At 43.6% G+C, this 25,150-nt stretch overlaps 1 protein-coding gene across 9 annotated transcripts in view; it reads right to left on the reverse strand.

The window, feature by feature from the left end:
* Positions 1–25,150, reverse strand: part of PKNOX2 (PBX/knotted 1 homeobox 2) — a 624,957-nt gene that overhangs the window by 41,402 nt on the left and 558,405 nt on the right. For all 9 annotated transcript variants that reach the window (XM_054005412.1, XM_054005405.1, XM_054005406.1 and 6 more), the window contains one exon: positions 9,492–9,611. In XM_054005412.1, coding sequence (XP_053861387.1) covers positions 9,492–9,611 — 120 coding nt within the window. The remainder of the gene's footprint in view (positions 1–9,491; positions 9,612–25,150) is intronic.

A 25,150-nucleotide genomic window follows, 5' to 3' on the forward strand; every position in this document is an offset into this window, starting at 1 on the left:
GTGGCAGCATCACAAGCCGCAGAACTCTAGCAGCAGCCTGGCATGATTTCAGTTAAAGTTTGGGCAGGGGGTTGTTAAGGCTCCCAGTTCAGCTTTTTACAACTTGAGAGATTTGGCGGGAAAGAAAGGAAGAGAGGTAAGAAGGGGGAGGGATGGATGAGGAGGCAGGAACAGGAATAGGGAAGTCTACAGGCTATGGTTGCCTTTGTAGATGAAGCCTGTAACACATTTTAAATGTTACTTTATTCTGCACCTACAGAGTCTACTGGTGGAAACAGTCAAAACAGTAAGAGGTGTTTATAAACTTTCTCTTAGGAATCCCCCAAAACTGCGGTGAAAAAAAGGAAGAAAGGATCGAGCCATCCTCTGATAGCAATGAGCTACTCCTGCATATGCATTAGTTGACTATTGGAGTATTTGACAGCGGTCAAAGATTCTCAACCTAAGGCTAGATTTGCAAAGGGACTTAAGTGTTGTGATGCAACCACAACATATAACTTTTAGGAGCCTAGAAAGTCACACCTAACTTTTAGCCCAGCGATTATGGCATTTGCCAGGATGTGGGAGACTCTGGTCTGCTCTACACTACACAGTTAGGTTGATGTAAGGCCAATTTTGGTTGGACGTACTCCTGGAGATTTAATCACGTGACAATCTTTCATTAAAAATTCATCTTTAATGCCTGGAGATTCCAGGCCAATCCTGGAGAGTTGGCAACCCTACCAAGGCAGCTTATGTCGACCTCATTATGTCAGTGTCCACACTACAGCCTTGACCCACCAATGTAAGTGCCCTACTACACTGACATAATAACTCCACCTCCACAAGAGGTATGGGGCTTATGTCGATGTAGTTAGGGCAATGCAGCGTCCATGCTGGAGCCATGAAATTGACAAGCAAGCCAGGCAGCTAGAGCCCGGCTGCCCCCGGGCACCCACCCTACTACCTGCTCGAAATCTGGCTGCCCCCTGAGTTCCAGCTCCCCTCTCTCAGTCCAGCTGCTGCCTGGAGGCTCCCTGCTCCAAGCCGGGCTGCTGCCCGCTGCTCCGGCTTCCCACTTCCCGCTCCGAGTCTGGCTGCCACGCTCCACTCAGGGAGCTGAGAAGTCCAGATGGCTGTCCCCCGGGAGGCAGCTAGGTTCCCAATGGGGAGCTGCACAGAGCTGAACGCCCCCACACTATCCCTCTTCAGTTGGTGGAGGAGCCGCTGGTGAGGACATGCACCACCGACAGAAGGAGAGTAGTGTTGACATCAGCCACCACAGTAATTATTACTGCAGTAAGTTGACCTAACATTTCCATTTTTCTGCTACATGGGGAGAAAAGATTTGAATAGAGGTATCCCATACCAGAGGCGGGTTTGCTAACCACTGAGCTGTGGGACACTGTGAGATGGGCTTCCTTAATATCTCCTGTTGAAGCTGGAGTACAAGTAATGAAAGAACCATTGGAGCAAGGGGCTGCACCCAGGGTTACCCAGCACCCAGGGCAGTGTCCCAACCATGGACTACAGAGTCACTCTTGCTCTTGTTTTCTCTCACTCTCTCTCAGGCCCAGTGATTCTTTGGGTATTTATCCACAGTAGAACAATTGTTGGGCCAGAGAGAGAAAGAGAATGCAAGAAAGAGAGCGAATTACTCTGTAGTCCAGTGGTTCGAGACCCCACCTTGTAAATGCCTGGGGACTTAGGCATTTAACTCTGAAGTTTAGGTGTGGATGGTCACATATGGATCCCACCCAGAGTGTGCTCTAGGATGGTATATTATTACAACGAGTGAGGGGGGATATGACAGAGGTCTATCAAAGTATGACTGGTGTGGAGAAAGTGAATAAGGAAGTATAATTTAGTCATTCACATAACACAAGGGAGTTATGTGACACAAGCAAGAGTCACCAAAGGAAATTAATAGGTGGCAGATTTAAAACAAACATAAAGAAGAATTTCTTCACGCAATGCACAGTCAACCTGTGCAACTCATTGCCAGAGGATGTTGTGAAGACCAAAAGTATAACTGGGTTCAAAAAAGAGTTACATAAGTTCATGGAGGATAGGTCCATCAATGGCTATTAGCCAAGATAGTCAGGCCACAATCCAATGCTCTGGGTGTCCCTAAGCCTCTGACTGCTAGAAACCGTAACTAGAGAACAGGGGATGGATCACTGAATATATTGCCCTGTTCTGTTCACTCCCTCTGAAGCATCTGGCACCAGCCACTGTTGGAAGACAGGATACTGGGCTAGATGGACCACTGGTCTGAACCAGTATGGCCGTTCTTTTGTTTTCATGATGACTGATGATTAATAGGGACAGTATTAACATAAATTCCTCCTTCATATGTGTGCTTTGAGTTAGTGCCAAGAAGGTAGGCTAGAAATTAGAAGCAGGTTTCTAACTATCAGAGGAGTGCGGTTCTGGAACAGTGTCCCATTGGAGCCATTGGGGCGAGAAAAATAAGAGGCTTTAAAATGGATCTGAATAAGTCTATGAACAGGGTTATAAAAAGAGGTTGCCTATGATAGTGAAGCAGATGACCCAGGAGGTCCCTTTCAGGCCCATGTCTTATGTGACTCCTGTTTAACCAGGTAACAAATTGGTTTAAATTTCTAAGCTCTGCTCCTTTTAAAACAAATGGACAAATGAAGTATATTTTCCTAGGCACTGAGAAATTTAGTCAAATGCAGATGGATTTATGAGGCACCAAGCCAAATAATAATTCTTCCTTTTCTTTTTCTTTCTTTTAAATGAAAACACCAAAGAAACTGCATACAAATTAACTATAAATGCTGTGGAGGCTGAAAAATTAAGTTAAGAGTTCTTCTGTATTCAATAGAGTTAAAATTGAAAGCTCAATTTTAGCTCTACACATTTAATTCTTTAAAGTATATTCTGTCTTTAGCTCATTATACACAATTTGTCAGTAAACACAATTTATAATATAATACAAAATGGTTTTTGTTATAAACCATTACATATAGTAAATTATATTTCCATACATTGAGATTTGACTGCATTTTTAAGTCTCAATGAGGTTTAAAAAACAATCCAAGTTTGAAGAAAATCAGTTCAGTAGTTTTAATGTCATTCATGTTTTAAATTGGTAAATTGAAATTGTTCCATTTTAAAAATCAATTCAAGTCTTCTATGGTTTAGAATACAGAGCCATCCCTAATGTCTGGCATTGCCTCAATCTCTAGGAGCATTTCAATCTTTGAAACTGTCATATTTAAATAATGACTTCCTACTTTGGAGTACTTCGTTTCCCATTCCCAAAATTGCATTAATACTAGTATTTGGTATGAAATATAGTACATTATTTCCAGAGAACACTCTGTCTCCAGGAGATTTTTATATCTGCATCCACATTTCTTTTGAAACATTTTCCTAAATTGGCACTTTGTACCATCTGTCCACTGAGCTGAGGTACTGAAATGAATTATGATGACCACGGTATCCTGATGATGGCTACCAGATTCACTTCTAAACTAAGGGGGGGAAAAGGAAATATTGGAGCACCAAAAACTATTAGATTAGAAAATACATAATTTAGAAACCCACAGCTTCAGGGATAATTAGGACAAGCTGCATGGAATGCCCTAGAGTCCCTTTCTAATAGTGCTAATTGCCTAAATCTGTATTAATTGGTGTGCAACATGGTGCCAAGTGCGTTTTAATTTTTTTGCACCAGAAGCCAACTGCAGGGAATGGATAACTCAAAAATCCTAGCTTCAAGAAAATATCCAGTGTACAGTAGAGCCCGCACAGGATCGTGGAATGATAAACTCAAGTCAGAATAGTCCTATTAGACGATCCAGTCCATAGCTCTACCAATGCAGGATTTCTCCCTGTAGAACATTTTCCAATCCAGTGTAGTTTCAGAAGTCCCAAATCATGGGACTTTCACGTAGACCCACTCATGCTTGCACTCATCAAGCTAGTGTGCTAAAAACAGTAGCGTCACTGGGGAAGCATGGGCAGTGGCAGCATGACCTACCCACCCTGAGTACAAACCCATGAGTATATACTCAGCATGGCTAGCCAATGCCACTGCACTGACTACACTACTACTTTTAGCACATTAGTCACACCTCTAGCTTCAAGTGTAGACATACATAGAATCATAGAAGATTATATTTGGAAGAGACCACAGGAGATCATCTAGTCCAACCCCCTGCTCAAAGCAGGACCAACACCAACTAAATCATCCCAGCCAGGGCTTTGTCAAGCTGGGCTTTAAAAACCTCTAAGGATGGAGATTCCACCACCTCCCTAAATAACCCATTCCAGTGCTTCACCATTCTCCTAGTGAAATCGTTTTTCGTAATATCCGACCTAGACCTCCCCCACTGCAACCTGAGACCATTGCTTCTTGTCATCTGCCACCACTGAGAACAGCCAAGCTCCATCCTCTTTGGAATCCCCGTTCAGGTAGTTGAAGGCTGCTATCAAATCTCCCCCTCACTCTTCTCTTCTGCAGACTAAATAAGACCAATTCCCTAAGCCTCTCCTTGTAAGTCATGTGCTCCAGCCCCCTAATCATTTTTGTTGCACTTCGCTGGACTCTCTCCAATTTGTCCACATCCTTTCTGTAGTGGGGGGCCCAAAACTGGATGCAGTACTCCAGATGTGGGCTCACCAGTGCTGAATGAAATATTCACTTCCCTTGATCTGCTGGCAATGCTCCTACTAATGCAGCCCAATATGCCGTTAGCCTTCTTGGCAACAAGGGCACACTGTTGACTCATATCCAGCTTCTCATCCACTGTAATCCCCAGATCCTTTTCTGCAGAACTGCCGCTTAGCCAGTCGGTCCCCAGCCTGTAGCAGTGCATGGGATTCTTCCATCCTAAGTGCAGGACTCTGCACTTGTCCTTGTTGAACATCATCAGATTTCTTTTGGCCCAATCCCCCAATTTGTCTAGGTCACTCTGGACCCTATCCCTATCCTCCAGCATATCTAACTCTCCCCCCAGCTTAGTGTCATCCGTGAATTTGCTGAGGTGCAATCCATCCCATCATCCAGATCATTAATGAAGATGTTGAACAAAAATGGCCCCAGGACCGACCATTGAGGTAGTCCGATGCCAACTAGACATCGAGCCATTGATCACTACCCATTGAGCCTGAGGATCTAGCCAGCTTTCTAGCCACCTTATAGTGCATTCATCCAATCCATACTTCTTTAACTTGCTGGCAAGAATAGTGTGGGAGACCATATCAAAAGGTTTGCTAAAGTCAAGGTATATCACATCCACCACTTTCCCCATATCCACAGAGCCAGTTATTTCATCATAGAAGGCAATCAGGTTGGTCAGACATGACTTGCCCTTGGTGAATCCACTTGACTGTTCCTCATCACCTTCCTCTTCTCCAAGTACTTCAAAATGGAATATTTGAAGACCTGCTCCATGATTTTTCCAGGGACTGAGGTGAGTTCCCCGGATTCTCCTTCTTCCTTTTTTTAAAGATTTGTTTTTGACAAATCCCTGATGACTGTTACTTATCACCTTATTATCCTCTAGATGTTTGCAAACTGATTGCTTAATTATTTGCTCCATTATCTTTCTGGGTACAGAAGTTAAGCTGACTGGGTTGTCCTTATTTTCCTTTTTATAGATTGGCACTATTTGCCCTTTTCCAGAGTTCTGGAATCTCTCCCGTCTTCCATGACTTTTCATAGATAATCGTTAATGGCTCAGATATTTCCTCAGTCAGCTCCCTGAGTATTCTAGGATGCATTTCATCAGGCCCTGGTGACTTGAAGACATCTACATTTTCTAAATAATTTTTACTTGTTATTTCCCTATTTTAGCCTCTGATCCTACCTCATTTGCACTGGCATTCACTATGTTAGACATCCAATCACTACCAACCCTCTTGGTGAAAACCGAAACAAAGAAGTCATTAAGCATCTCTGCTATTTCCACATTTTCTGTTATTGTTCCTCCTACCCCCCTCTCACCCCCATTGTCACCCTCATGGATGCAGGTTGAGCTTGGTGAAGAACTTTGCCATACTAACCCATTCTAGAAGCCCACTGATCAGTAGGAGAGGATATTGGTTCTTGATGGTAATAGTGTTCCAAAGCCTGATAATCAACACAGATATGTCCTCCTTTTCAATGAACAGGATAGGGGCTCTTGCACGGGATTTGGAGCGTTGGACAAAGTTTTTAGCCAGATTCTCATCCAGGTAATCTCAAAGGCTTTTGAGCTTGGGTTCCGATAAAGGGTAAATATGCCCAAATGGGATCTTTTGCTCTGGCTGGAGGTCTACAGGGCAGTCACAGAGTCGATTTGAGGATGGGACATCGGTGTTCTCTTTATCGACCATATCCACAAGGTCATTATACTTGACTGGAATGAAGGAACCAGTATTTCTGAAGCTGATGTACTACCACGCAGGAAGAGGGTTTTGCCAAGGGCCAGTTCCATCTCCCCACCTCCTAGATCTTCCTAGACATTACAGCCAGCAAAACCTGGAGTTTAACCATACCTCCTGCTCTGCCCAGGAAATGCTTGAGTTGTGGAGGGAGAGCCAGGGGAGGCCCCAAAGTGCTGCAAAATACTCAGATCAAACTGCATAATCTTCTGGTGGTTCTGGATTTTGATCTGGAGAACTGCTATGGGATTTTCTCCTGGGGACACAAAGTCTTGGGACATCCATGTCACATAAAGCAATTATGCAGGCCCTTGTGCTGCCTACCCACCAGCAATTACTGGAGGTATGCAAGTTCAGAATGCAGCCCCACACTTCAGCATCTCTCTATCTCTTTTGAACAGTTTAATTAACAAAGAAATGTCTGACTTTGTTCAAGGTCCCACTCTTTTCTGCTGCCTCTAATGTTACCTTGCATACGGTATTTTATGATCCATGATGTGCAGCCCTTTGTAATGCCTGCATGGCAGAGGCAACAGAAATAAAACATTCTTAATCTAGTGAAAACAGTGTACAAGAAAAAATAGCTGTTCTCTGTCAGGGCAAGAATGTGAAGTGGCCACACATTCTGCTCAAATTATGAACCCAGGGTCAGATTTCCAGAGGTATTTAGGCACCCAACTATGCAGATGGGCACCTAGTGGGATTTTCATAGGCACCAAAGTGTTTGAAAATCCCAGTAGGCACCTACCTGCATCTTTATGTGCCTAAATCCCTTTGAAAATCTGCCACTAAGAGCTCTGAAAAGTTACCATGGTGATGAGCAGATAGAAGATAATACATATATAGGGATGGTGTATGTGTGGGACAGATCCTTATTTGGGTTTCCATTACCTACCAATACTTTCATCCCAGCATTGGGTTTCCAATGTTCCCATCACCACTGTATATAGATACTTAGTTTTCTGATATCTCGATATCTGATGCAGCCAGATTCCCTCCTTGCTCTAGCTAGCAGGTGCACAGAGCATTCTTAACAAAAAGGGTGCAAACAATATCTAGATGTCTTAGGAACTGTGTAAATTACCCTAAGAGATGCTACCCTGTGATCTCATCATTAATAAGGCATGGGGCAGATTGTGATGTACGCAGATGGTCAAGTAAGTCATTGTAATGCTTGGCAAATGCATTGCAAATTTGGCATTCTAGAATCAACCAACTATTCAGGAATAATTTTTTCCTGATATTTGCCCAGTCTAGTTCCGCCTGCAACAACAGGTGCACCACTGTCATCATCCGAGCTGGGCAGGCAGGCAGGGGTATGCTAAAAGCGATACTGTATTATGATACATAGAGCTGTTTGTAAACATTCTCATCCCTGTCAGCTATGTTTTTATTCCCATATACTTCTGATTTACTTTGATAGTTATGGGTAACTATGTCTTCTGGGATTTGGGACTGTATTCCCCACTATGTTTTACACTGATATAATCAGCTGCCACTCCTTCTGTGCTCTGCAAAATGGAGAACTTTCACATCTTAGCTGATTGCCATGGTTACAGGCAACCTGCTTGGGACATCAGGAACCATAAATGAAGGTACTTTTACAGCATTTAGGTAAACAAACCTCCACACTGAAACCATACCCCAGGTTGCTGACACAGCAAATGCACAAAGGTTTGATAGGAAAATAAGGTACGGTTTATTATTTTGAGTTTCAGAGCAACTTAGCTTTTTACTCTGAGCTCTGAGTGGTAGGGACAGGCTGCACGACCCATTACTCCCTCCTCTGGGTCCTTCACTGGCTGCGTATCTGTCTCCTAATATGTAAGAAAATGGCCTTTCTTGTTTTCAAAACACTCAACCACAAAGATATGCTGGAGCTGGAAACTTGGCAGGCATGTAGGAACTGATCTAAAGCCTACTATCATCACTGGGAGTCTTTCTGTGGGTCCTCTCCATGGTGGAGAATACTTCTTTCCAGGGTATAAAGGCAGGGGGAAGTGTGGCTTCACTGGAGAGCCACAGCCTTTGTGGAGCTACAAGACCTCCACACTAATGACCTTGTCCTCCACTTAATCAGCCATGGTTCAGGTGGCCCCCAAGGGATCCACAAGATTTAGTGAATATTATGCAGCCAGTTTGCTAAAAGGGTAGCTACATGGAGTTTTCTTCCCTCTTAGCTCCTTCTTCTATATCTTCCCCTGTAGGGATAATCGGGTCCTGTCTTAAGCACAGTTGTGTAGTTTTCTCTATTTGTTAATTGTATATCTTAATATAGTTTTCCTTATGTTATAAAATGTACAACCTAAAATCCACAGGATGTACCACAGCACTGGGGAATTGTCTACACAGTGCAGCAATGCACACTAGAGGGTTATGATTTCCAAAGCGAATCAAGATGTTGAGCACTAACTGGAACTTTTAGTTTGCACCAGCGGGGTCAACACGGGCCAGTTACTGCATAACACTTTGGTGCACTTGAGAACTCACACCCCTCTAGTGTGCACTGCCACACTGCCTGGGCATTTCCTGATTTCGTGATTTTTGCTGTGTAGCCATAATGGTGCATTGGTGCTGTCTTTTGCACTTAATTTTCCTTGTTAATAAATATTCATCTTTGTCATGCAAGACCTTTTAAAGGCGTACATGACAGGTCAAACTGACCCAAAATTTAGGTTTTGTGGAAGCAAGTTTTGCAAAACGTAAGCCCAATAGAAACGTTTCAAGGTTTGTTTTTAAAGAAATAAATGGGCCTGTGTAGCATTTCCATCCCAAATACGGAAAGGTTGTGCAAATGATGCTCCAGGCTGAGAGAAATGCAAAATATAAACAAATGGCGTAAGTGGGGTAACATTAATTAGATTTCTTAAAAATTCCTTCATTTACATCCTTAAGGTTTAAATTCATACATAACACCATTCTTCCTCTTTGTTAAAGACAATAAAGTTTTTAATCAGTATCTTCTGACTGACCCTCCTGAAGATTTTTGTACGACATTTTATCAAAGCATTAGCATATATTAACTATTCTCTCATGAAGAGGCAGTGTAAGATGAGTACCCTTAAGACCTGTCCCTGCTTAAAATCTCTTACACGCTTGTTGACTTCTCTCACCATAAGATGCTGGAAGAGCCAGGAACGCATTATATTGGTAGCGTGCTTCGGTAGGACCCCCCGTTTGTTCTTTGACTTTTTATCTTCACTGTCAAGGAGGGAGGTCAGATCCAGGTTAACCTACAGGGCAGGAAAGGAGAAAGAAAAGCTTAAATAACAGTGCAGGTAAAATTGTGTTGCCATGGTGACAAAACACACAATGGCTGCTTGATTTCATGGTGGCTTTGCTGGGCTACAGAGCTGTCTGCCATTCACAGAGGTAAAAGCAAAATGGCTTAAGATGAATTTTATTAAAGTCTTTCTTCTGTTACCTGGCGTAAAATACTCCATTTCTCAATGAAGATGTAGGATTGGCAAATGGAAAAAAAGAGATTTTAGTGTTTCTTTACTGGAGGTGATGAGGTAAATAGTAACTACTTCATCACTCTTGCTTGCACCTGTTGTTGTCATTAAGTTCACATCAAAGTGATTGAGCTGTGTCAGAGTCCTTGTCTGCACCTGGGGATAATCTCAATTCAGCAACGGGGGGGCCAGTGTTAGGTGCAGCTATACCACTGTTAATCCCTGTTTGCCCCAGTTTTCAATCTTGATTAGCTCAATCAATGCAAACTCCAGCTTGCCTTTGTCTACCCTGAATGGTCAGCAGCGATACAGCTCCACTGGCTGCTGAACTGGGGTTGTTGGAAGTCTAATTAGAATATGGAGGTGTTGGTAACAGAATGTGCTCTGTCTGTATATATGTAAATAATTAGTAACAGGTAAGGTGGCAGTACATGGCAATTTAAGAATATGTAGCAGAGTTCTAGGGTATTGGGTACTGCAAATGGATTCCTCTGGCAGCTCATTACAGGCGGCTCCGGTCTTGCTGGACTGCAACGACAATGAATCTGGCAGGCAACCTTGATCAAACTTTCCTACTGAAAAAATATTACAGTTTGGCACAATTGACCCTAAGTGCCAACGCAAAGTGTCATTCAAATATGTTCCCTACAGGCCCAAATGCTGTCTGCATTGCCCACATCAGACCCAGAATACAGTTAGCCTGAGGCAGTAGTAGCAGTAACTACCTTTACCCACGAAAGCTTATGCTCCCAATACTTCTGTTAGTCTTAAAGGTGCCACAGGACCCTCTGTTGCTTTTTACCGTTTCTCTGAACAACCATTTGCTGCTTGAGATGAAAACCCTTAATCTATTAATGAATTTTAAACATGTGAGTCTCAATCAAATTATTCCCAGAACAGCAGAGAAACATGTTTTTAAACAGAAAGCCGGGTGTGTATAAATATGTAACCCCCAAGGAGATTCCTGGGGTTCTGTGTGATGGTAGTTCAGCAAGAGGCACGTTGTCCCTGGTAGGGAAGGAAGGGGGCCAAGGACAGACTTGGAGTCTGCTTGGCAACCCAGAGGGAGAGAGGAGAGCCACTATGTAGAACAAAAAGGGCCCTGTTGGTTTGAGGAAAGATTGCAGGAGCCTGCTCAGAGCAAATGATTGACAAGGGAAAGCCAAGGAAGAAGAGCTAGCCTGACCAATAGGGAGTGAGATGCCCTTCCCAGGGAGCCCTGAAGAGGGGAGAAGCCATTTTGGGGAGTGGTCTGCAGCCAGCCAGGGTAAGGGCAGGATGGCCTGTCAGGGGTGGGGACGACTGCTGAGTCCCAGGCCTGCATGCAGGGTTCCCCGTGAGAACTGGCCTCTGGGGACCTGAAAGCAAGATCCCTCAACTTGAGCCTTTCCCGTTCCAAGGCAACACCCAGCTTGTAGAGTTTTATTGGGAAAACTTCCCCCAGCCCGGCTGAGTTAGCCCCCCAGCCCCCTAGGTGAGATCAGTCACCACATGGCCAGCTCTGCTCCCGGGCTCGTCCAGGGCTGCCGCCTGCTGGGAGTGTGTCTGAGCACTGGGGCAGGAGACTACAGTTTGGAGTTCAGTAGAGTTATTGTAACCTGCACCGTGAGCCCTGCACCCCTTAGCTTAGTGGGGAGGGGAAATCCTGGCACCAGAAGCAGCCTGACTCCTGCATGGAGAGGACGCCTGCCAGCAGCGCTCATCAGCCCCTCTGATGAGATGGTCCAGAGCCATCTCTGAACCTGCGGATCCGTTGTGGAGTTGTGAGTGCACCATTCTTCAGTTAGCTAGTCGGGGAAATTGTCTGGGAGACCCCTACTCCCGAACTGTGTCCTCAAGCCCAAGGGGAAAGGTTTGGGGATTGTATCACCTGCTGCCTATTCAATCTGCAGAGGGACTTACCACCCTACCACATGAGAGTCCTTTGGGCTGTATTGAACCCAATCAGCCACATTGCTAGCTGCTGCACCAATGATCTCGTGGACACAGTCATCAAGGGCCCCTATGAAGTACGGGTACCAATGGGACACTAACTGTACGTTTGTTATATCAGGTCACATGACTGGGGAAATTCACAGGTATTATCAGCATGGACACCGGTGACCCTGAGAATATGTTTTACCCTGTTATGTTATATTTACCTTCTGTTTAATAGAATTACTGTTACATACATTGTAATGTGATTGTATTATCACTTGGTAGTCTGCAACTATCTGCAAGTCAGTGGGGGTTACCCTGTGATTAGAATTTTCCTCCCAAGCTGCCCTGGTGACCCTGCCAGGAAGGAGCAAGGCAGGTGGAGGCACTGCCAAATACATTCCTATGGGAAGAAAAAGAAGTTACATTCTGTTGAGTGGATGGCAGGATCCAGAAGAACCCAGGCCTGTCCCTCAAACCCGTAAGGAGCTTGGCGCTAACGGAGGTAACCAGGTGGATGGGGGCACTATATATATTCTTGGGAAGCAGAAAGAGAAGAGTTTTAATGAGGTTGCAGGAAACTAGCTCAAATCTCAACATCAACTTAAAGCCTTTTCTTTCTTTCTTTCTTTCTTTCTTTCTTTCTTTCTTTCTTTAGGTTCTTCATCAAAACACGTCTCTGGTATGAATTAAACATCACTATGGCAGCCCAGTGTCAGGTATAAATGATTCCCTCAGGCAAAGATTGTGATGTATTGCAGGGCCTAGGCAGAATAAATTACCCAGGCAGTACAGGAATAGCATCAGGAGGTGCTTGTCCAGGGCTCTGTCACTGCCACAATATTCCCAGCATACTTGTATTTCACACATCTGATCAGTTTCGCTCTATGATCTGAGCCAGCAATTCCCTTTATGCATTAAAAAGAACCTAGATTTGGATTTTATTTTTTCTTCCTCATCCAGGCTCAAAGAGCTGAGGACAAGGTAAGGACCAGGGAGACTGCAGTAGTGAAAAATGCACTTCCGAGAGTTTTATTAAGCTTTGTAAAATAAGAAATAAATGCAGTAATGTGAAAAGAGGGCGAGTGCAAGTTCAAAGGGCTCAAAGGCTGATCAGGTGCTATCTGGTTTCAACTGGCACAGTGTGAAATGTTGAAACTGAAATGCAGGGTCTCACCTGTGTAACACTAGAAGGTATATGATTTTCCCCAGATCAAAGCATGCCAGGGGAAGAGACTAACTGGAATTCATCTGCAACAGCAAGAAATACCTACACGGAATTTACCTGGGACTGTGGCAGGGTGAACAAAATTAGCTACTCTGCTCTAAAAAGCTAGGGTCAAAAGAGAGTAACCGAGTCTGCACTGGGATCAGATGGGGAGAGAAAAGGGGAGGGCTCCTTCGAGCTCTTATTCATTCCCTGGGTGCTTTTCTATATCAAACAAAGCAAGAGGGTAGTTTGTGCCCTCTGTGTTACCCTGTAAATGCAGAGGCTGCATTATTACTCCTGGGAACCTGCGACTCTTCAGGAAATTTGATCCTGGGTCTTACGCTTTGTATTTGAATAGTTTCAAGTCCCAGTGATTTTTACCACCCCAGCCCATGTTGTTAGAGACATAAAGAAAGTCGATCTCACCAGATCTTTCATAGCCTCCCATCCATCAGGTAGCTTTTCTGGAGAACACATGAGTAAGGCTGCGTGTCTGTCACAGAGGGAATGGAAGTCACGGATTTGGTGACTTTCCATGATCTCCGTGACGTCTGCAGTGGCCAGCAGCAGCAGTTTGGGTGTGTGGGAGGGGCCTCAGGGCTGGGGCAGGGGGTTGTGGTGCGTGGCGGTGCTTACCTGGGGGGGGGGCGCTCCCCAGCTCCCACTGACATGTCCATGCAGCTCCCATTGGCTTTGGGAGCTCCGCGTGCTGTCCATGCCCACAGGTGCCACCCCTGCAGCTCCCATTGGCTTTGGGAGCCAGCATTGTGGTGGAAGCAGTGCGCGGAACCCCCCTGGCCACCCCTCTCCCTATGAGCTGCAGAGACATGCTGGTCAGAGCCAGATAGGGAGCCCACCAGCCCCGCCAACCCTCCTCCCCGCTCCAGGACCAGCAGGGGTCCTGGGCCACACGCCGCCACCTGGCCCCCCCTCCTAGCACCAGCAGGGGTTCCGGGCCGTGCGCCGCTGCCCGCCTCCCCACAGCACCCGTGGTCCCCCCAACTCAAGTTTTAGTTAAGGGTATATAGTAAAAGTCATGGACAGGTCACAGGCCATGAACTGTTGTTTCTTGCCCGTGACCCGTCCATGACTTTTACTAAAAATACCTGTGACTAAAACATAGCCTTACGCATGAGTGATGAGCTTTACACTGAATTCTCCAAAACGTTCATGTCTCAAATGAGCAGGTCTCCCCTAACCAAAAAGAATTAAAAATGATAAATAATGGATGGCATCTCCATAGCTTTGGGAGTTTTAGCCTTGGGTGCAGGCAGTATTATGGAAGGCTGCCACTTCCATAGTTAAGGTTGAGAAGAACTTTCTGTTTAAGAGCTGACTTTCAAAGTGCTGAAAAATCTACTTCCCTAGGGGTTTGTCATAAAATGTGTTATGCTACAAGAGGGACTGGGGTATACATTGTGCTATAAATTTAGGGTTATTTGTTCAAGGGGTTCCCAAAATATAGGCCCTCTCCAAAAAATGAGCGCTTTGAACATTTTCAGATTTATCTAACTTTTTTTTGCTGAGCACTACAGAAAAACTATGGCTCTGTCCCTCATAATAATATTGTGGTGGATTGAAAACTGATATGGCATGATATTTTGATTAAGAAACTAGAATGACACAAAATCAACTTGGCACACGTTAAATGGATTAAAAACCACTACTAACTGATAGGTCTCAAAACGTAATTGTAATCAGAGAATCATCACTGAGCACTTGGATTTCTAAGTGGGGTTCCACAGGCATCAGTTCCTGACCTTATGCTATTTAACATTTTTTATCAATGATCTGGAAGGAAAAAATATCAGCCGATGACATGAAGATTGAGGGGAACGGTAAATAATGAAGAGGCTGGGTCCCTAATGCAGAGCAATCTGGACTGCTTGGTAAACTGAGACAAGCGGACAATATGTATTTCAGTTCAGCCAAATGTAAAGTCATACATTTAGCAACAAAGAATGTAGCTCATACTTACATGATAGGGGATTCTACCCTGGGAAGCAGTGACTCTGAAAAAGACTTGGGGGTCAGAGTGGATAATCAGCAGAACATGAGCTCCCAGTGTGATGTTGTGGCATAAAGGGCTAATGCGACACTTGAATGTATGAACAGGAGACTTCTGGGTAGGAGTCAAGAGGTTATTTGACCTCTGCATTTGGCACTGGTGGGACCACTACTGGAATCCTGTGTCCAGTTCTGGTGTCCACACTTGAAGAATGTTGAAAAATTGGCGAGAGTTCAGAAAAGAGCCACAAGAATGATTGAAGGATTAGAAAACCTGCCTTATAGTGAAAGACTCAAGGAGCTCCATTTATTTGGCTTATCAAAGAGGAGGTTAAAGGGTGCCTGGATCACAGTCTAGAAGTACCTACATGGAGAACAGAAATTTCATAGAGGGCTCTTCAGTCTAACAGAAAAAGGTAGAACATAATCCAATGTCTGGACATTGAAGCTAGACAAATTCAGATTACAAATAAGGTGCAAAGTTTTAACAATGAGTGTAATTAACTATTGGAACGATTTACCCAGGGCCGGCTCCAGGCACCAGCGCAGCAAGCAGGTGCTTGGGGCGGCCAACAGAAAGGGGCGGCACGTCCGGCTCTTTGGTGGCAATTCGGCAGAAGAACGAAGTGGCGCGGTAGAGCTGCCACCGAAGTGCCGCCGATCGCAGCTTTCCCCCACCACCCCGGCTGCTTGGGGCATCAGAAACACTGGAGCCGGCCCTGGATTTACCAAGGTTTGTAGTGGAATCTCCATCACTGGGAATATTCAGATGTTTTTCTAAAAGATCTGCTCTAGTTCAAACAGGAATGATTAATACAGGGAAGTTCTCTGGCCTGTGTTATACAGGAGGTCAGACTAGATAACCACAATGTTTCCTTCTGGCATCCTAATATATTAATCTGAGTGAGTTCCTGGTCCATGATGATGGCTCATAGGCACTGTGATAATACAAATAATAAATAGCACCCCCTTAGTTTTGAGAGCCAAGAGGGGCCATTGTGATCATGTACATGGCCCTCCTGCATAACACAGCCCAGAAAATAGGGATCCCTGATTCCTCATCCCTGGATCAATAGAGCTAGATCTAACCCTGTGGGTCAGTGCCAGTATACAAACAGGAGAGCATAACATAATGCAGAAAATGGTAGGTTTTCTTGGTTATGTAACCACTAGCATAGCGTGTGCTATATTCCACTGTAGTGGCTGATCCACACTGAGGATAACCATCTATTGCCACCACTTTAATTCTTTAACTCAGATAGTAGATGTCTGTGCTGTGGATCTGAAGTTCTTGTAGGTCTGTGGCAATTCTCCAAAAAGGGCCATGCATTTGAAGTTTAATGTACCCACCCATACACGCACACACATCATATCATTTGAAAGTTTATTTTATGTACATTTAGATGAGATATGATATGGAGCTGTCAAGTGGTGCCATAAACCTGTAGGCAAGGTTGAATGATAGTACCCGAATGAGTCTTTCCCCCCCGCAAAGTTCCAGAAACACTGCCACATAACTACAGTTTTTACTGTAGAAGTTAATTTCAGCACATTAATGTGGTATTTGTTGGTCAACGCTACCAATCAACAATGTATTGAAAGTTTATTGGTTTTGCATGGGCATTTGTTTAGAAATCATTAAGCTATTTAGTATTTGGCAGATGTCAACATTTTGCAATATACTAACATGAAATGTTTTCATCTTCTTAATTGTCAAATTGTGATTATAATAGCTTTCTATAATTTCAGTTCAGATTTGCTGACCAGCTCAGTCTCACACTGAAGGTTGTGCTCCAATAGCCGTAGATTGCATGCCCGTAGTTTGGACTGCGTAGCTTCATATTATGAATACGAAAAAGCTATGAGAGAAAGAAATGCCTAACAAGAAGTAATGAAGACTAAGTCCACAAATAAGTCCTTGCCTCTGCACTGAAGAGGGATGAAGAGCATGTTATAACTCCTATGACCCAGGTCATCAACAATATGACAAACCCATCTGACCCTGAATCACATCCAGAGGTGCTTATCAACCCTATTTACTGCAGTGCATGTAACATCAGATGTACAAGAGTCTGCTGAAAATAGCAGGTGTTGGTGAAGAACAAATGGAGAAATTTGTGAGAGGTGCACTTGATTCTGATGGGACATGTAGCTTTTTCAGCCCAGTCAAGAAATCTGGCATCAAAACATTTACTGACGTGGCCAGGGAAACCATATCTAAGTCTGGCAAGCGAGGGACAATCAGAGCAGCTATCGGTCCTGAAACTGTTTTCCGCACAGCCCCGTCCTTAGCAAGGTGCAGTGACGATTTCTCTATGGCAACTGTTCTTCGTCACCCAAAAGGACCTGTGCCTATGTCCCTCTTGGATACTAATGGAACAATGAGAAGAACAGACAAAGCTGAATTAGGGCATCAGCTGGAAGCTCAAGCTGAAAGAATCTGGAAGCTAAGACAAGGTAACATAGAAACCATAGTATACATCAGAGGTGCCATGGCTGTCATACAAATGATGGCTGGAGACAAATCCCACATATTGATGAATTGGCTGCTGAGTACCTAAGACAGATCATAGAAGGATTTAACAAAGCTAATTCTGTAATTAAAGTCTTTGACAGATATGGTAGCAGTAACGCTATGAAAAGGGCAGAAAGACAGCACCGGACGGGATCTAAGGCTGGATGTAAGAAACCCCAGGTGACTGGTGGATGCCATGTGCCTCCATGGAAAATGTTTCTAAAGCTGGTATCCAACCAGCAGTCACTTGTAACATTTTTCTGTGCATATAGGGTTCAAAATGCACCCAAGAGGGTAGGAGCACTCCCAACACAAACACTTCTCGTGGAGGCTTTTCCAATGGTGAAGTAGCAAAGTTCATCAGCAGCATGGGTCCTGAAGAAGCCCAAGACTTGACAGTTCTCACGAGTAAGCAGACACAAGGATGCTTCTTCAGCCAGTATGTGCCAATATGGCTTTTGGGTCTCTTGATGTCCAAGGAATCATAGTCATTAGGTCACCCGATACAGATGTTTTGGTCCTTGCTATTTGCTACTTTCCAAAAATGGAACACACAGATAACATGTGCATTGAAACAAGCACCATTGCCAGCACAACCGACAAGCATTATTCCATAGCTGTGCATGCAATTTGTGACCCACTCACTCCTGATTTCTACATCATACTTCCCGCTGTATATTTATTAAAAGGATGTGGCTCTGTCATCCCTATTTGGCATTGGGGAAAAATCTGGGTTTAATTTTCAAAGAAAGGAAGTTTACCACTTCAGAGAACTTGCCAAATTGGGAGACAGTGACAGACAAGCCCCAATTTCCGCAGCAAAGAAGTTGGTAGCAGTGCTGTATGACCAGGGGGAGAAAGAAAAGGAGACCCTTGGAGACCTGAATTGCTTGCACCTCAGTCTAGCCAGCCAAAAGGACAAGGTACTGGGCAAACTTCCACCATGGGAGAACATGTTTGAAGAACATAAGAATAGCGATACTGGGTCAGACCAGTGGTCCATCTAGCCCACTACCTTGTCTTCTGACAGTGGCTAATGCCAGACATGTCAAAGGGAATGAACAGAACAGGACAATTATCAAGTGATCCATCCCCTATAGTCCAGTCCCAACATCTAGCAGTCAGAGGCTTAGGGACACTCAAAGTATGGGGTTTCATCCCTGACCATCTTAGCTAAAAGTTATTGATGGACTATCCTCCAGGAATATATCTATTTCAGTTTTGAACCCATTTATACTTTTGGCCTTCAGATGGCCCTGGCAATGAGTTCTACAGGTTGACTGTGTATTATGTGAAGAAGTACTTCACTATGTTTGTTTTAAACATGCTGCCTATTAATTTCCTTGGGTTACCTTTGGTTCTTGTGTTATGTGATGGGGTAAATAACATGTCATTATTCACTTTCTCCACGCCATTCAGGATTTTATAGATCTCTTTCATATCCCCCCTCAGTCGTCTCTTTTCCAAGCTGAAAAGTCCCGGTCTTTTTAATCTCTCCTCATATAGAAGCTCTTCCATACCCTTAATAATTTTTGTCGCCTTTCTCTGGATCTTTTCCACTTCTAATCTTTTTTGAGATGGGGGGATGACCAGAACTGCCTGCAGTATTGAAGGTGTGGGCATACCATGGATTTATATAGTGGCATTATGATACTTTCTGTCTTATTTATCCCTTTCCTCGTGGTTCCTAACACTCTGTTCGCTTTTTTGGCTGCTGCTGCTCATTAAGTGGTTGTTTTCAAATAACTATTGTGACAGACCCAGACCAGTGAGGTACAGGAGTCTGTACGAAGGCAAACACACTGGTCACTGGCCGAACAGTTTTCTGTTCCCTGAGTGACCAGAGCAGGGGCTGCACTAGAGTAATCAGGAACCTGCTAGAACCAGTTAAGGCAGGCAGGCTAATTAGGACACCTGGAGCCAATTAAGAAGAAGCTTCTAGAATCAATCAGAGCACCTGGGTTTTAAAAAGGAGCTCACTTCAGTTTGTGGTGTGAGTGTGAGGAGCTGGGAGCAAGAGACGCAAGGAGCTGAGAGTGAGAGGGTGTGCTGCTGGAGGACTGATGAGCATAAGCATTATCAGACACCAGGAGGAAGGTCCTGTGGTGAGAATAAGGAAGGTGTTTGGAGGAGGCCATGGGGAAGTAGCCCAGGGAGTTGTAGCTGTCATGCAGCTGTTACAGGAGGCACTATAGACAGCTGCAGTCCACAGGGCCCTGGGCTGGAACCCGGAGTAGAGGGCGGGCGGGCCTGGGTTCCCCCCAAACCTCCCAATTGACCTGGACTGTGGGTTCTTCCAGAGGGGAAGGTCTCTAGGCTGTTCCCCAACCCCCACGGTGAATCTCTGAGTCAAGAAAATCCGCCAATAAGTGCAGGACCCACCAAGATAGAGGAGGAACTTTGTCACACTATACACAATGACTCTCAGATCTTTCTTGGGTGGTAACAGCTAATTTAGACCCCTCATTTTGTATGTATTGTTGGGATTGTTTTTCAATATGCATCACTTTGGATTTATCAACACTGAAGAGCATGTCAGAAGTGCATCTTAGCAAAGAAAGATTAGGATGTCTTTGCGCATTGGTGATCCAATATCTGGTTTGCCTTCATTAGTTGGATATAAAAATGTGGATGACAAACTACTTAGAATCATAAAATATCAGGGTTGGAAGGGACTTCAGGAGGTCATCTAGTCCAACCCCCTGCTCAAAGCAGGGCCAATCCCCAACTAAATCATCCCAGCCAGGGATTTGTCAAGCCTGACCTTAAAAACCTCTAAGGAAGCAGATTCCACCACCTCCCTAGGTAACCCATTCCAGTGCTTCACCACCATCCTAGTGAAATTTTTTCCCCTAATAGCCAACCTAAACCTCCGCCACTGCAACTTGAGACCATTACTCCTTGTTCTGTCACTGGTACCACAGAGAACAGTCTAATTCCATCCTCTTTGGAACCCCCTTTCAGGAAGTTGAAAGCAGCTATCAAATCCCCCCTCATTCTACTCGTCTGCAGACTAAATAATCCTAGTTCCCTCAGCTTCTCCTCATAAGTCATGTGCTCAAGCCCCCTAATCATTTTTGTTGCCCTGCGCTGGACTCTTTCCAATTTTTCCACATCCTTCTTGTAGTGTGGGGCCCAAAACTGGACACAGTACTCCAGATGAGGCCTCACCAATGCTGAATAGAGGGGAATGATCCTTTCCCTTGATCTGCTGGCAATGCTCCTACTTATACAACCCAAAATGCTGTTAGCCTTCTTGGCAACAAGAGCACACTGTCGACTCATATCCAACTTCTCCTCCACTGTAACCCATAGGTCCTTTTTCTGCAGAACTTCTGCAAGACCTTATTTGTGCCTGTACCAGCAGGGGCTTCTACACAATCAACTGTCTGTAGTCAGAACAATCTTCCCCATACAGAACATGCAAGGCAATGAAGAATTTTGGTAATCCATTGTGACCAAATGCACCCCTACTCAACACTGTAATATTTTGTAAAAAAAAACCATTCCTTGTGAGATAATAATTTGAAAACTAATAACTCACTGGTCAATAATATTATGATGAAATATGTAGCAACATTATCTGTAAAGTTATTAATTTCCCCAGAATGATGTTGGTAGCACAAGTTCAAACCCATGTAGCCCCAGTTAGGCAGGACTGGTCAAGCAGTCTTAAAGGAATGTGTGTGTGTTTTACCTTAGCTTACATATAAGTACTAAACAAAGTCCTCAAAACTGCAAGATGGAGACAAGGCACATCTGCATTTTAGCAAACAACAACCGTAAACCTCTTTTACAGTGAGACTCCTTGTCTCTGTCATCAATGGGTGACTGAACTATGAAAGTGAGGGGTAGAAACATGTTATCTCTCCCTATCCATCTCTCTCTCTCTTTCACCTAAAAAGACAAAAGAAACAACCTTTGGACTTTGGAGTGGATCCTGGCCTGAGAATTTGATTAGCAATGTTACTGGAAACCTGTGGTAAAAACCTCACCTTGAGCCAAGACTAGTTTAAGTTTAGAAAATGTTTTATCTTTATTTCTCTTGTAAACACTTCTGACTTTAATACCTGTACCCACTTAAAATCTATTTCTTTGTAGTTAGATAAAATTGTTTTATTCTTTAGTCAAAATGAATCCAGTGCTGTGACTTGTTTGGGTAACTCAAATTAAATTAAGTTGTCATGGGATAAGAGGGAAGATCCTGTCATGGATTGAGAACTGGTTAAAAGACAGGGAACAAAGGGTAGGAATAAATGATAAATTTTCAGAACAGAGAGGGGTAACTAGTGGTGTTTCCTAAGGGTCAGTCCTAGGACCAATCCTATTCAACTTATTCATAAATGATCTGGAGAAAGGGGTAAACAGTGAGGTGGCAAAGTTTGCAGATGATACTAAACTGCTCAAGATAGTTAAGACCAAAGCAGACTGTGCAGAACTTCAAAAAGATCTCACAAAACTAAGTGATTGGGCAACAAAATGGCAAATGAAATTTAATATGGATAAATGTAAAGTAATGCACATTGGGAAAAAATAACCCCAACTATACATACAATATGATGGGGGCTAATTTAGCTACAACTAATCAGGAAAGAGATCTTGGAGTCATCATGGATAGTTCTCTGAAGACGTCCATGCAGTGTACAGCAGCAGTCACAAAAGCAAACAGGATGTTAGGAATCATTAAAAAAGGAATAGAGAATAAGATGGAGAATATCTTACTGCCCTTATATAAATCCATGGTACACCCACATCTTGAATACTGCGTACAGATATGGTCTCCTCATCTCAAAAAAGATATACTGGCATTAGGAAAGGTTCAGAGAAGGGCAACTAAAATGATTAGGGGTTTGGAACGGGTCCCATATGAGGAGACATTAAAGAGGCTAGGACTTTTCAGCTTGGAAAAGAGGAGACTAAGGGGGGATATGATAGAGGTATACAAAATCTTGAGTGGTGTGGAGAAAGTGAATAAGGAAACATTATTTCCTTGTTCCCATAATATAAGAACTAGGGTCCACCAAATGAAATTAATGGGCAGCAGGTTTAAAACAAATAAAAGGAAGTTCTTCTTCACAGAGCGCACAGTCAACCTGTGGAACTCCTTTCCTGAGGAGGTTGTGAAGACTAGGACTATAACAGGGTTTAAAAGAGAACTAGATAAATTCATGGAGGTTACATCCATTAATGGCTATTAGCCAGGATGGGTAAGGAACGGTGTCCCTCGCCTCTGTTTGTCAGAGGGTGGAGATGGATGGCAGGAGAGAGATCACTTGATCATTACCTGTTAGGTTCACTCCCTCTGGGGCACCTGGCATTGGCCATTGTCGGCAGACAGGATACTGGGCTGGATGGACCTTTGGTCTGACCCAGTATGGCCGTTCTTATGTTCTTAACTCCATAACTCCATTTAATAGTAGCAAGAGTGTTGTATATTGATCCCCTTAGAGGGACAATGGATCTAGCACGCTTGGACTGTCCAGGAGAGGGCTGGATTGTGCAGAACACATGTTTTTGGGAGTGTGTTTGGGCCACTCTGCAGGTAGTAACCAAGGCTGTTTGAAGCCAGTGTGTGGCTGGTGTTTGCTGACAGGTTGCTGGGTTCAGAGCTGCTGGACGAGGGCTGAAGCTATACACAGACACTCAGGAGGCGACCTGCATGCTGTTTGTGAGGAGCCCAGGTTGGGAGTTACAGCAGCAAAGCATTGGGAGGAACCCCAGGTTTCAGGGCAAGTGGTGACACAGCTCATCACTGGTCTGGATTGTACCGCAAAATGTCATGCCCAAAGTCTCAACAGAGACCGCAATGGTGAATAACATGATGATAATGATACGTATACATATTTATTACTAGATTTTGTTTAACCCTTAGGTTATTGTTGTGATGCTTTGAGATCACAAAGAAATCCAATTTTGTCTTCGTTTAATGACTATGTATTATTTAACAGCCAAATGCAAATATTTCAAAGTTGTCATTTTAACGTGTTGGTGTAATTGTTTGTGCCATTACCATAGAAATGGAATAACTTGACCACTCTGCATCATATCTCATCTCGAAGTAGACATGATGAGTTTTGTATGATGTGTGAGTGTAGAGAGGGTAAATTAAGTCGACCAAATTAGTGGTGTCTGCTGCTCCCCTACTGGGTTCAAACCACAGAGGGAGGAGTCATTGTAGAATCATAGGACTGGAAGAGACCTTGAGAGGACATGTAGTCCAGTCCCCTGCACTCATGGCAGGACTAAGTATTATCTAGACCATCCTGGACAGGTATTTGTCTAACCTGCTCTTAAAAATTTCCATTATGGCTCTGTGTGACAGAATTTCAGTTTTTATAACTTGTTTTTTAAAAAACCTAAAACTTCATACACGTGACCTTTATTAAAAGAAAGTTAAAACTGCAAAATCAAACACTAACTGGGTAGGAAACACCCATGCAACCTTAATTCTGCTTCTCTGTGTGTATTATGACAGTCTTTAATTACATGAGTATGGAAACAGAGGGATCCCTGCCTCTGTTACGAAAGAGGCATATAGTTAGGTTGCACAGACAACCTTACTTTGAGTGCTTAAATCTGCAACCCTTACCTTTCGATATAGTTTTTTGTATGAAACAAGCACAAACATCTGTCAGCTAGGTTTAACTCTGTCTCTATGGACTTCCAATGGAAGGCTGGGAAAGTTTTTTAGCACAGTGAATACAAATCTCAGTATTCTGAATCAGTTTCTGCAAATGCCTATAATTTATGAAAAGGGAGGGGGAATACAAAGGAAACAAACTAGTGATGAACAATAAAACAAATGAACCTTTTTACTGAGCTCCATAATTCATGTGCGTGGGAGCTGTGGATGAGTGATTATGGTGATATCTTTTGTTGACAGGACAGATGTATTATCCTGTGCACTGCTGTATATTGTTGTATCATTTTTTGTTCTATACAATGCAGATAATTCAAAAATTTGCTGTTGCGTCAAGCAGGGCATGGGTCATTTTCAGGTTTAAACTAGTGTCAATGGTGGATTCTCTGTAACTTGAAGTCTTTAAACCATCATTTGAGGACTTCAGGAACTCAGCCAGAGGTTCTGTGGCCTGTGATGTGCAGGAGGTCAGACTAGATGATCCTGATGGTCCCATCTGACCTTAAAGTCTGTCTATAATCCTACAGTAAATTGCTCAAATTCACATTAAAATATCTGATAATCACCTTAGCTGTAGCTCTGGAATGAACCAAACTGAGGGATATCTCAGAGAAATGCCTGTGTGGAATTCCTTACAATAAAAGGTTAATTATTGTGTCTTTTTTCACTGTAACTCTCTGCATTTCTGAACACTCTGAGAATCAATGCATTCATCTTTCTTTGTTAAGGACATGACTTTCAGAAGTGCCGGGCATCCACAGCTTCTATTGCCTCGCATCTGCCAACTAGGCCATAATTGCTTTTGAATGTTTGTTCTTTTAAATATTGTCTCTTCAGTGCATGGTAAACCAAGTACAGAATTTACACTCGGCTTGAAAGTTATCAATACATTTCTAGCTAGACCAGTTCAAGTAAATAGAAAACTGATTTTTTTGCTATAAACGGACATCAAATATACCTGTATTCCTGATGGAAGAGTTTATCATTTAATTTTAAACCCCTGTGAAAGCCAATGCGTTTTCATTATG

Source organism: Malaclemys terrapin, chromosome 15, assembly GCF_027887155.1.
Source record: "Malaclemys terrapin pileata isolate rMalTer1 chromosome 15, rMalTer1.hap1, whole genome shotgun sequence".
NCBI lineage: Eukaryota > Metazoa > Chordata > Testudines > Emydidae > Malaclemys > Malaclemys terrapin.